The 14,604-nt window shown below is 34.9% G+C and overlaps 1 protein-coding gene across 1 annotated transcript in view; it reads right to left on the bottom strand.

The window, feature by feature from the left end:
- The window catches only part of for (cGMP-dependent protein kinase for), a 308,955-nt gene that overhangs the window by 121,161 nt on the left and 173,190 nt on the right, over window positions 1-14,604 (bottom strand). The window contains exons 2-3 of the mRNA XM_090404405.1: window positions 5,949-6,115; window positions 1,004-1,117 (exon numbers count right to left, since the gene is read on the bottom strand). Coding sequence (XP_090260531.1) covers window positions 1,004-1,117; window positions 5,949-6,115 — 281 coding nt within the window. The remainder of the gene's footprint in view (window positions 1-1,003; window positions 1,118-5,948; window positions 6,116-14,604) is intronic.

Here is a 14,604-nt window from a genome sequence, read left to right as displayed (position 1 = left end):
TGGACTTAGATCTTAGTGATTATCCTTTTAGACACCAAAACAGATATGCAGTGTTTCTAGCTAGATAATGCAAATACAGTACTCCCAACACTGCAATTTTACAGGACAGACCCATGCCTCTTTCAACATGACAATGCATCATGCCATGTTACATTGCAGCATGGATTAAGGAAAATGCAATAGAGAAACTTCACTGGCTTGCAAAGTCTTCAATCTCAACCTAATGGAATACCTTAGGAACAAACTGGAACATCGGATGTGGTTAGGCAGAAGGAAAAAGAATTCCAAATACCTGACTTTACCATCACAAAATGGAGAGAAGTATGGAAAATCTGATCAGGATCCAATTTAGGTTTCCCTGAAATATAGTTTCCTCCAAACTGATTTCAACATAATGTTAATGAGTAAAATATGACATAACCATAGAGAAAGTTTTATCAACTATTCATGAAGTAACTGATTTTGTTCTAATATTTAAATATTGTGATATTCAGTATTACTGATATTGAACAATTTCAATATTAATAATATTGAAATTGTTCTAACAAATGACACAATTTATAATGGAGGAAACAATCTAAAATAACTCATCACCCCAATTCTAAAGGAATCACCAGCTGGCAACACAATATGTAACTTGCTCTATATATGTTGTTACATGCAAACAACAAATAATAGGTTTCCTATTCTGTATAAACTACACATAATATGTAATAATAATATCTCACTGAAATTTTGGAAATATGTCACTTTAGCCAAGTAATGCAGAGCAAGAATCTTAGCATTAATGTATCAAAGGATGCTCAGAACAGGTAAATGAAAATCTCAGCAATCTGTTGCTGAAACAATCAATTATAAGTTCGAAGCATTTGTTTCATTTCTTGAGAAGGAAATTGGCATGCACATATCAAGCATGGCAATCAACAGCTTAGACTACACTGGTGTAAAGAATACAGACTGATAATAAATTTTTAACTTTTGTTCAATATCCATGCTATTTTACCTTTAACTGTTGCTGTTCGGGTGCAATTGTATAATATGGCCAATTCTCCAAACACTTTTCCAGGACCCAAGTTGCATAAAAATTTTCCCTCCTTGGACACTTCCACCTTGCCCTCTACAAATAAAAAATAAATAAATAAATAAATATTACTCAAAGTTAATGAACAATATGGTCTGAATAACTGCAATGAGGTTCCCTTGGCTATTGCCAGTAAATAATCTTTTATTTTTTTATTCTCCAATTAAAGAAAGAACATCATTTTACATATCACATAAAGAAATAAACCAGCATTTCAATTATACAGAATGAAAAAATGTTTTGAAAATATAATACATCATGTACAGATAGTATGCATTTCAAATAAACCCCAGAATTTCAGTTATATAGACTAATAAAAAAATTTTAAAACACAAAGCATCATGAATTGGTAGCATGTATTTCAACTGCCTGTTCATGCCATGCTGTTTCCTTTTACCTCCCCCACCCCCCTTCTTTACACAGATTCATTACACAGAAAAAAGTGTTTTCTGTATTAGTGAAGTCTGTGTAATGAATGTTTTTCTGGCCAGTTTACCTGTTTTACAGGGTGAAAAAACTAGAATTTCTGTTAAGAAAAACCTTTTTGCCTCCATATGAGATCAGCTAAGTCATCTTCAGATGAAAAAAAAAAAAACTCTTATAAAAAGTTCTTCACATCCTAGATGGATTCAAACGCAAGCTTTTCCAATTGAAAGGCACTATCAATACCATCTAAGAAAGAAAGAACATGTAAATATACTTTTGTATACCATATTAGTTTTCTTCTGTACCATTTGTATCTCCATTTGTGTAGCACACAAACAGCGATCGTACATTATTACCACTGATGTAGTGAATTTCCCTCTGAAAAAGTCCTGGAGAGGACTTTCAGACTTAAATATTTACTGATGAGCAACATCATTTGTTCAAATCTGGCATCTTTCAGGAAGGAAAAAAAAAAGCACTGTTTTCTGATGACTATAACCCACATAAAATCAAATTATATATCACCACTCAAATAACTTCCTCCTTCTACTCTCAACAAGCCTGTAGCAATGCCATCTGAATATCATACAGAAACTTTCAGAAAAAGTAAAAAGAATGAATTCACAGTCAGTCAATGTGCAACTACAATAATCTAATGCAAACTTTCCTCTGCTATGGATAAATCAAGTTGTTCTTTCCAAAGAAAAAAAAAAAAAACGAAAAAAAGGATTTTTAATAGATATAGCAATCAGGACTAATGCATCCATTCCCTGGAAACCTTTACTACACGAAGTGGCAAAAAACTCAACTTTACATTCTACACAATGATAGATTCAAGCTAAAGGCTAATCACTGAATCAGTCACTGTGCATTGATGAGTGCACTTAAGATGAAAACATATGGTTGCCAGAAGCTGCAAAAATCTGGGAAACATTACTGGTTTTCCCAATAGCACCTGACTGATCCAAAAAAACAAAGGCCAATGAATAAGAATACCCAAGAGGACAGACCAATCAGCATACTAATCATGTTTCCTCAACACTTAAAAGTCATAACACATAATATATTACAATTATGGTGTTTTATTTGCACATGTCACTGAATATGTTCATGTAACATAGATGAAATACTGCATGTAAACAAATAGTTTATTACAGGAAAATTTTCAAAGCGTTAGAAGATTTATTATACTAGAGAAGAATTTAATTTCTTCTCTAGTATAACATACTTTTCAAATCAGTCAAAAACAAATTACTACATCACTTTCAGAGTATTGTAATAATATGGTGATACACTACTTTGCTATCTGTGTGGGCAAATATGACTTTATTATCAGGATAACTCTCAATATTTTCATAGGCCTATCTTTAATAATGAGACTTCAATAAAATTCAAAACAACTAGTCTGAGTTGTGATTCTCATTGTAATGCACGACATGATACACATCCCAAAAGGAAATGTACTGCACATTACAAGATCCAAAGAATCATTTGATGTGAACTCATCTACTCTCTCTCTCTCTATGTATGTATAAGTAATCTAGTTGTGACAACATGTGCAATGATGCAGTTTATTATAATGTTACCAGTGTTGCTTTCCATTAAATCAACATGTTCTAATAACCAGTAATTCAAGTATTCCTTCTTTTTTTTTATGGTTAGCCTTTTTTCACCTCGACAGATATTTTTGTTAGATAACACAAATGTTATCCACTAACAAAGATGAAGATTTGTTTATGTAAATAGCTATACATGTATTTCTCTCTCTCTCTTTTCTGCATTCATTTGCAAACTAGTATTAAACTCTTATTTCTATCCACTCTTTTTTTTTTATTTCTCATGCTGATCTTCACATTTAACTACAGGGCTTATCATAGGGATGTGTGTGTGTGTGTGTGTGGTAGTTGAAAAAAAAAAAACCTAATTTTCTTGATACACATATATTTCTATTTAAATCTTGTTATATAGATATGTGTAACAAAATATAAAAAGTTTATTTCAATTTTGTAAACGAATTCTATATCTATATTCTCAGAAGATATAAACCATGTAACATTATCCCATATCAGACATTTCATCATCATTTACATTAATCCTACAATACTAGTAAAACACTATCAAATCTTTTGGCTTGAAAGATTTGGAGAAGATATACTACCAATTATATAATCCAGTCATTCTGAAAGTGATGCTTTCTGAATAAAGTTGCCAATTAAGTCAGGTAATACTGAGTAATCATTAAATTCTCACAGTAGTTCATCATTCAAATAAAGTACATTGTATATTTAACCTAAAGACATCTTATGCTGGTTTTTAGAGACAATCTAATATGGAAATGATCACTGTTTAATTTAAGCTATTTTATGGCAACATTTGCTCAGACTTTGTGTTATTATGTATCAATTACAGTACTAAATATGTAGAGAAATAAAAATGCATAAGACTGATCTAGTTGACTACAATGTAATTTTTAATAGTAATAATAAATTTAAATAACATGGTATATTGCTTTATTATATGATTATTAAATATTATGCAAACCATTTTCTTTAAATAATCACCTGTAAGAACTTGACAAAGGTAATCCAACCATTTTAAGAGATCAAAAGATGGGATGAGAGAATAAATACATGAGATGAAAGAAAGAGCAAGATTAACGTTATCCACAATAAGCATTGATATAAATTAAAATAAATAAAAGAAATATAAAACAAAAGGCAGACAAATATTTACTGGCAACTGCAAATATAATTCTGATCATCAGAAATTTTTTGCTTGGCTGGCAGAAATATGTCTGAAGCTACCACTAATAATAGTACATGTGATCTGAAGCAACCTATGGTGCTTCAAATGCACACATATTAACTGGCACAATATTCTAAGTATATTTTTCATAACCTATGACAAAAGAGATAAAAGTAGATAAAAAGCTAAAACAGAAAATGAATGAAGTGCAAAGGTCAAAACTGAAGGCCAATGGTAAAAAAGTAGGAATAACAAAACCTAAAGTGATATGTACCTAACACCATTACAAGATTAAAAAAGAAAATCAATTCTTTAAAATAGTTATCAATTAAACTATTTTATTAAAAGGTCAAAAATATATTATCCATCAATTTACTAAGAGTAAAGAAAGCAATACACAATAAATAAACACTAATGATAATATATTTATACATTTTGAGAGCTTCATAAGAGTGAGTTCCTAATGCATGCCCTTTCAGTCTATTTAATCAATTTAGAAACAGACGTTTAATTTTTATGCTATTTAGAAACAGATGTTTCTAAATAGCATAAAATATATTGGAATATATTTACATATTTCAATATAGAAATTTGAATACAGAAATATATTGGAGTTTTTAAATAAAATTCTATATAATTTTTTGCTGAAGAATCATAAAAATCTTATATTTTTATAATTTTTTTGTCTTGTTTGAAAAGATATTTCCTATTTATTTTTAAATCAGGAAGAAAAGTCATACAATAAACATTAGCTCCCTAAATTGTTAAGCTAAATCACTTTTATTCTACCAACATCACTAGGAGAATTGCTTGTTGTTACAGGGGTTTTCAAGCTACAAAGCATAATAACTACAAAAAAATGTAAAGAAATTATTTTATTAAAAGGTAAGATAAATTGAAATATCGTGTATTACTTTAAAAAAAACCCTCCAGTTCTCACCTCTCTTGAACATTAATTTAGGATGCAATATTTCTGTAAACTACTGACTTTATTCATCTAAAAATAAATAAGAAATATCTAAAAAAAAAAAAAAAACGTGACATAATTTGATGATTCAAGTTTTTTTTTAAATATATCCAAGAATCCTACCTACAAAATGCTGTAAGCCTAGTGTACCTTATTATATTATATAAAGGTTAACATTAAATAATTCAGAACCTGCTCTACTGACCAAACATGGAACTTGTTTTTTCAAGCCACTTCACACCTCCAATAATCAAGATGGTTATGTCTCACACTAGACAACAAAATTTATCAACAGCCTAAAAACATTCACCAATCTACTTTACGAACATAGAGGTACCATCTGTTTCACCAATAAGGCTTAACTTCATATCTTACACATGTTGCAAAAAATTAGAATTTTATTTAAAAACTCCAATATATTTCATTTTCAGATCTTATGTGGACTTTGTCAGATCATAAAACTATATTCAAAAGAATCACAATAAGAAGTCATAATTCATGGTGACACAAGCTAATATGTGCATGATTTATGGCTCGTTACTGTGATTCATCTTTTGAATGGCTCCCTGATGAAGTCCACATAACCTTGGATGAAATATATTGGAGTTTTTAAATAAAATTCTATATAATTTTTGCTACATGTAAGTCATAACGCCATAAAGTTACTTTATAAAAATAGTTGCCGAACAAGAAAAATATTTAATAAAATGTATATACAGCATATCTTACCTTCCATGACATATACAACAGAACCATAATCTCCTTCTTTAATAATGAGACTATCCTTTGCATATTCAACTGGACACATACAATCTGTAATTTCTTTTATTTGTACTGTTTCCAAGTTTTTCATAAAATCATTGTCTAAAATAGCTTGTTTGATAAGCCCCTTAGATCTGAAAAAAAATTAATTAATTTTTAACATTTTATCATTTCAAGTTTGCTTTAACAACATCAATAAAAAGTATTATTATTATTATTATTATTATTATTATTCCTGATACCTCCAAGGAGTCCGAAGACTCATCGCGGGAGGACATCTACAACTGTCTCTACACCTAACCGCTACTACGAATCATCTCCATCAACGCCATCTACCGCCCACCTCCAACACCACCACAACTAGTAATTTTTGTCTGTAAATTGCGTGTGTTCTGAAGGGCCGATTTGTATGTATGCGGGATGAAAAACCCGAGTTTCCGGGAGAAAAAACCCTGCTACCTCCGTATGAGATCGGCTAACTCACCTTCGAATTGAAATCGACCAGATAAAGATTCCTCCTGTCGCGACGAGAATCGAACTTAGGCCTATTCCAATCGAAGGGCGCAATGTACCGTCGTTCTTCCAATTGCGCTACGGAGGCATTACACATCTATATTTTTTTTTTTCATATCTTTCATATGGCATGTAGCAGTATCTAGCAATTCAATAATTCTTTTTTAAATATTAAAGCCTAGAAAAAAAAAGTTAAAAACTTTAATTTTTTTAATGATTTTTTTTTATATAGCATAAAAAAATCATTAAAAAAATTTAAGGAAACCTAAATTTTTCTATAGTTATTCTATAGAATATTAAAAAGTATTGATCATATCATTTTTAGAATTCATTGTTGTTTGCATCCAATTTCCCAACTACTAAAACCTCTTGATGAATTAGATATCATGGAATTCATTACTATACAATGAAGACTGTAAGGAAAAAATTCAGTCATCCTGACAGCATTTTAACTGATTAGTATTCTACTTGAAATGCTTTCACTAGAACAAGGCCTCAAGACATGGTGAGACCAACAGAATTAGGAGTTAATAGTATTCTATAAACAATTTCCTTACAAAGAAAAAGGCAAATTGTTCAAGAGATAGTGTGAATCAAATGGAATAAGATTTATGAGAGATAGTGAGCTGAAGAGTGAAAGGAGTATGACAGTGAATATGTTAAACATGTATAGAAAGAAAGATTTAGATCTGGATGTCAAGGATGAGTACATGAACATCCTTCTGCAAAAGCAGTGCCATGATGTCCACTTTGAGCGCCAGTGGTAAATATTCTGAAGCCCTGCAAGCCAGAGACCATCTAAAGCAGGGTCTTCAACCTTTCAGACAGTGCTGGCTGCATTAAAAATTTCAATGAAGCCCGCAGGCCACTAAGCTATACTGCAGTATTCAGAATTGTAAAATGCTTTCCAGATTCACAAGGAATGCTGTGCATTTGATACTTTACATAAAATCCTATAAAAATAAATAAACTCAGCTTTAAGAGCATAGGTAGGAGTCAGGTTTATGATAAGTAAATACAATCAATACTTGAAAAAAAAAAAAAAAAGATAATTTAATGAAGAAATTCATTTTTTACAATGTCAATAGGCAACTTGGCAATGTTTTTCCTTCACCAGCCTGTTGATGTTGGCATCAATGTTGGAAGTTGCTATGCGCAGAGTATTCTCGAGATGTTGGTCCGTAATCTGAGTTCTTGTCTTGGAATTCACTGAAAATGTCTTTTTTTGCGAGTTGTGCCTCCCAAAGTTTGAGCTTGGCCACAAAAGCTTTGATGTGATCAAACAGAGTGTGCACCAGTTCATCTTCGGATTGTAGCCATGTATTTAGATCATTCATATGCAACGAGATGTCAGTCACAAAGGCAAAGTCTGTCATCCACTTCGAATTGTTAAATTCCACGATCAGATTCCCCTTGTTTGCATGAACTGGTGTATTTCGCTCCTTAAGTCAAAGACTTTTTTAAAAACCTTCCCTGTGCTCAACCAACACACATCACTATAATAAACCACATCACCGTGATCTGCATCGCACTCTTGGGTCAAAAACTCTTCGAATTGACAATGATTCAATCCTCTTGCCCTAATAATGTTGATGACAGTCAGAATAACTTTCATGACATTCTCAAATCCAATAGTTTCACACACAAATTCTCCTGGTAGATTAAACAGTGGTAATGGATGAAATCTTTTTCCTTCTAGTTCCGGTTCTTTCCGTAGCAGTGCAACAAACCTTTCATTCTTTCCCTCCATAGCAGAGACACCATCAGTTACCACACCCTTGAGGTTGGTTAAGCTGAGGTCGAAACGCTGGAGTGTTTTCTTGGCAGCTTCAAGAATATCAGTGCCTTTTGTCGTTCCCTTCATAGGTACGAGCGCTAACAGTTCTTCTGTCACATTGAATTGTTGATCAATGCCACGGGCAAAGATAGCCAGTTGGGTTGTATCCTTCACATCTGTGCTCTCATCTAATGCAAGTGAATATGACATAAATTCAGATGACCGTTTTTTTAAAGTTACTTCAATGTCATTAGCAAGTTCTTTGACATGCAGTGCTACAGTTACCCCAAACAAACTTGGTTTTTTAAACACTTCCTTATTATTTTGGCACAGAATATCCCCAGCAGCGATGAGACACTCTTTCACAAATTCACCATCCAAGAAGGCTTTTGATTTTTTTTATCAAATTTTTCAGCTATTACATAACTTATTTTGATGCATGATTCGCTCTCTTCCCTCTGCCTTTAAAACATACCCTGCTAGTATTTTAAATCAATTTGTAGATGGTTCACTTTGTTTACACGAAGTCACCCCTGAACATGATAGAAACTGGATGCTTGCTTTGTCTCATAGTGTCGTTTTATATTGTATTCTTTTGATACTGACACCTGACTCACGACAAATTAAATACACTGCCTTATTGTCGATCAGCACAAAAAAGTACAAATTGGTCCACTTTTCATTAAAAACCCGACAAGAATCACTTGATTTACGCTTTTTACTCGTAGATGCCATAGTGATGGAAGGTGAACCCAAAATATGATCCAAAATGGCCGCGTAATTATTACGGGTTATTATTAAAACGGTTATTCTTATTACGGGCAACTCCAAGGAGTCCTTAGACTTATTGAGGGAGGCCCTAAACATTATGTCAAGAACAACTATTCAACATCCACACAGTATCTATCATACTTTGCCTTGAACTCATCCACAATCATGCCACCCACAACAGACTCTGGCAGCTTATTCCACTCATTCACCACTCTCCAAGTAAAAAACCTAGTTCTAACACCCTTGCTAACCACACTCTTGCCTAGTTTCCATGGATGGCCCCTAGTCCTCCCACCACCAGTCCTGTTCTGAAAAATATCCTCTGAATTAATCTTATAGAAACCCTTCAGTAATTTGAATGTCTCAATCATATCACCCCTTTTCCACCTATCAACCAATTTCTGCAACCCACAAATCTACAACCTGTTCTCATAAGGTTCATTCCATAGACCTGCTACGATTCCTGATATGCTGATCGGTCGGTAATTTGCAACAGCAATCTTGGAATCTCCTTTATGTAGTGGAACTATTTTCCCCTCTTTCTACCCCCTTGGGACTAACCCAGACCAGGAGATTCAAATTAAACAAATTGGTCAAGGGCACTGACAATTCTTTAGCCGCTTCACGTAACACCCGAGCTGGTATACCATCCAATCCCACAGATGTATTCACATTAAGGTTTTGTAATATACTATTCACCTCCATTTCATTCACCTCAATTTCCGTATAAGCTATTGGTGCCTTCATTCCTGCAATATCACCACCTGGATGATATACTCTTGCAAAGTGCTCGCTCAGTAATTCCACTATATCAACTGATTCAGTTACCTCCCTACCATCAGCATTCCTTAAAATCATTCTGCCGTATACATTTTTTTTTTTTACTTGCAGCATATCGAAAAAATGGTTTGGGATTCTCTTTAGCTTGTGTGGCTAATTTCCTTTCATAATCTGCTTTTGCTTTTCTTACCACACTCGGTACCCTTCTGGCCTGTGCTTTATACTGTTCATGGGCCTGCAGGTCACCTTTCTCCTTAAATTCTCTCCACAGTGGTTTCTTTTTTTGCAGCTGAAGCTTAATGGTGTTATTTATCCATTTAACCCCTACTTGATTTACTATCCAGACTCTAGATATACAGTCAGTCATTATCTCCTTCCAACACTCCTTTACCACTTCCCATGCACTATCAACCTCCAGCCCTTGCAGTTTTACATGCCATGGCACTGAACCAAGCAATGTGTCCTCTCCTCCTTCCAATCAATGTTATCATAGTTGAAATCTCCCATAATAATTACCCTCCTTCCACTCATTGCATCTATTTGCTTATGCATACTATCTCCACCATCTATTCCATCACCTGGTCTATAGCAGTACCCAACTGTATATTTTGTTCTGCTAGTCTCAATCTCACACCAAATCTATTCAACTTCTATTCTCCTTGGCTGCAGTTCATCAGCTATCATCAATAACACTCCTCTTCCCCCATTTTTTTCTCTCTGTCCCTCCTGAAAACACTATACTCTTCACATTCTATCCCACTAGCTATATCATCTTCTGTCAGATATGTCTCACTAATGCCAATAACCTGTGGCCAGGAAGAGCCAACCAAGGCCAAAAATTCTTCCTTCTTGTTCCTAATACTCCTGGCATTAGTATACATGAAGTGCAGAAGCCCGTTAGTCCCACCCCTATCTCGATGCCTTATACTAATTATCCCATTCTGATTTGTTGTCCTTCATACCAGCTCGGGCTATTATACACATTTTTACACTCAACTGCCTCACTGATGTCTGCATATCCACCCACGCAAATAGCTCCAGTTTCCCTGATTCTGCACCCACTTTCACTTCATTCAGCAACACCTTTTCTAGTCTCTGCACACCAAATCCATTCAGATGCAAACCATCCATCCTGTATAAGTCCTTTCGCCCATCAAACTCACTCTACACATCCACAAACTTCACACCACTCTTCCTGCATAACCTGCGCATAGAGTCATTTGCAATTATGCAATCCTTCTCAACTCTTTTCTGTCATACCGCAGCAACAGATTCACTATCTTAATTCTCTCACTCCTTTCTTTTGCTACCTCTAGTAATTCCACTAGTTATCCAGTTATCTAGTAATCCACTGAATATGTCTCACACTAATGAAAAAAGTCTGGCAATATAAAACTACAATAGGCTATGGCTGATGCGCCGAACCTGTGTGCACTTATACACGAATATCACACTGTTCGCAACTGACTGACTGTGGATGAGATCCTCTTGTATTTATATGAAAATAACGAAGTATCGAGAACCTTCGAGATGTATCTGGAAGGCAATAGACAGCACGCTCGAATGAACTACTGCTTCAGCCATCTACCAGCGACGTTAGTACTAGTACTTAAGTACCGCTTGGCGCTGGTAGATGGCTGAAGAAGCATGTCTATTTAATATTTATATTTATAGGATTTTATGTAAAGTATCAAATGCACAGCGTTCCTTGTGAATCTGGAAAGCATCTTACAATTCTTAATACAGCAGTGTAGCTCAGTGGCCCACGGGCTTCCTGAAATTATTTTTATTTAATCGCGTTTTAATGTTAAGTAGTTATTTTTTCAAAATAGCTTGGGGGGAAGGCATGGCAAAGAGCTCCATGGGCCACAGGTTACCCGCAGGACATGCGTTGAAGACCCCTGATCTAAAACCTCTCAAATTTTTGATAACCAGATACAATCAAACTTATTAAGATTAAGGTATACTTTTGAGAAATGCTCTCTCACTTCCCCATCACAGAGTGTTATCATTATTAACATCTGACTTCCATGAAGTCACTCATCATGGGAGGCACTGAAGGTATTGTTGCTGTTAATTGCAATTAGAACCAAAGCAACTAGGGCTATACAGATAGCACTACACTTATTATTACTGTTGCATTTTATAGCTTGCATTACTATGTTTTAGATATGAGTTTTTTTCAGTATTTATCATTTTTTTTTGCAATATGACAATCACAGCAGCAGCACTGTGTAGAACTAAGAAGTCAAAACTGAATACCATATTATATTTTCACCAAAGTTATCATTAATAAAAGTTCCACTACAATAAATATTATTGTGGACATCTCCATGGAATTCATATACAAGTCAAAGGCTTATCGTGATAGGCTCATATTAACCTATTCACTCACTCACTCACACACACACACCTCCTTGAACTTATTCACTGTCAAAGTATCCACAACCCGTCCCATCCTCCAGCAACCCATTTCACTCATTCAATGCTCTAAAAGCAAAACATAGCCACAAAGGTTGGTCGATTGGTAGAGCCTCTGCTACTAATGGCTCAGTTAAGTAAGTTTGAGCGCGGTTAGTAGTTGGAAGGGGAACAATCGTTCAATGCTGTTGGCACACTCTCCCTCGATGAGTCTTTGGATCCCTGGAGGTGTCAAATAATAATATTAATAATAATACAAAATGAAAAACAACAATGGCCCCAAAACTGACCCCTCTGGCACACTACTAGTGACCTTTCTTTTTCGGGATACCGCACCCTCCATATACAACTTTCTGATACCTATCCGACAGCCAGTCACTGATCCAACTCATTAGTCTATTATCCAATCCCATCTGTTTCAATTTATATAAGAGCTCTATGCTCTTCCTGACTGCACTGTCCATGCATGACAAGAAGTCATGCATTTTTCTTGTCATGCATTTTTCCATGCATGACAAGATGACTACTTGTATTCTCCCTTTTTGGCATGCATGGAAACCTTTTTTTGTATCATCCTATCTACTATTTTCTGCCTAATGATCAAATTTTGTAAGCTAAAAATCTTCAATCTATCTTATAATAGGTAGCATTCCACAAACCTAATATTATCTTGATAACATGTTTGATAGTATACCTTGAGTATACAAGCATCTCTTGACCATTTCCATACACTACTATTACTTCTCATACTGTAGTACTGCACCAAGTCACATTATATGTTTATCAAAAACACAGGCTTTAGAGTCCATATATAACACTTCTTAACAGGAAAGTTTACATATTTAGCCACTACTCAGGTGAAATATTTCACCTTACTTAACTGAAATGGATTTCTGCAATATCTTTTATCATCATTTCATCAGGGAGATCATGTTTCACTAACTTACTTATGTATTATAACAAGGTGACATATACCTTGGATAGGGGAGATGCATATACAGTGGTGTACTTAGATTTTGAAAAGGCTTTTGATAGACTGCCACACAACAAGCTCTTATATAAATTGAAACAGATGGGAGTGGATAACAGATTTCTGAGTTGGATCAGTGACTGGCTGTTGGATAGGTATCAGAGAGTTGTATATATGGGCTAAGGGTGCAGTATCCTGAAAGAGAAAGATCTCTAGTGGTGTTCCAAAGGAGTCAGTTTTGGGACCATTGTTGTTCATTTTGTATGTTAATGATATTGGGATGGGTTTAACTAGTGATATGCAGCTGTTTGCAGACAATGCAAAACTGAGGAGAGCAATGAAGAGTCAAGCAGATGTTAGGACCTTACAGACTTGTATAGATTGCATAAATGGGCAGGTAAGTGGAACTATCAGTTCAATGTTGCAAAGTGTATGGTTTTGAGATACTTAATTTACATAATAATGTTATGCAACAATGGGATGCAAAGTATACACTTGATGGGGAAACTTTAACGGAAGTAGAGGAGATGAGAGATCTTGGAGTAATGGTGGACAAGGACCTGAAATTCAGGGGCCACATCGCATCTGATAATGGCAACGATGCGGAGGACCCTGACATGCAGAAATAGAGAGACTATGATACCATTGTATAAGGGCTTGATCAGGACTCATATGGATTACTGTGTACAGATTTAGTTGCCTGGTTTTCATAGTGGCAAGGGTCCAGAGAAGATTCACAAAGGTGCCCAGTGGTCTTTGGAATGTGGAGTATGAGGACAGATTGAGAGAATGTAAGTTGCAGAGCCTCATGAATAGGAGGAAAAGGGGGAGGGGGATATGATTGAGACATATAAGCTAGTCAGGGGTTGTTATCACATCGACATGGAGGAGGTTTTTCATAGAATGGGAGAGGGGGCTAGGACAAGAGGTCATCACTGGAAACTGTATAAGGAGGGTGTGAGCAGAGGAGTCAGGAGTAGGTTCTTTACATGAAGAGTGGTTGGTGAATGAAATGCAATGCCTGAGTGTATTGTGGGTGTAGACACATTGAATCAGTTTAACGCACAGTTGGATGAGCATTGTGTGCAATAATGTGTACCTCCCACAATGAGTGTGCAGTTCCAAATGTTAATAATAATTTCCTGCAATATACCCTCAAGAAGTGTACAAGATACTATAACAGTGCAACATTATGTTATATTATTATTAGCTTCCTATCAACCAGGAATTCCCACCCAGGAATGTGTTAGCAGAGCTAATCTCAGGTGGTATGGTCACTTAAACAGAATGGAGAGGAAAGATTAGCAAAACAAATGTTCTCTGCCAGGTTGACAGGAAAAAGACCCAGAGGAAGACGAAGATATAGGTGGATTGATACAGTAAAAAGTGTC

Source organism: Typopeltis vanoorti, chromosome 14 (assembly GCF_054136105.1).
Source record: "Typopeltis vanoorti isolate ZY-2024b chromosome 14, IOZ_Tvanoo_1.0, whole genome shotgun sequence".
Lineage (NCBI taxonomy): Eukaryota > Metazoa > Arthropoda > Arachnida > Uropygi > Thelyphonidae > Typopeltis > Typopeltis vanoorti.
This window is presented reverse-complemented; position numbering and strand designations above follow the sequence as displayed.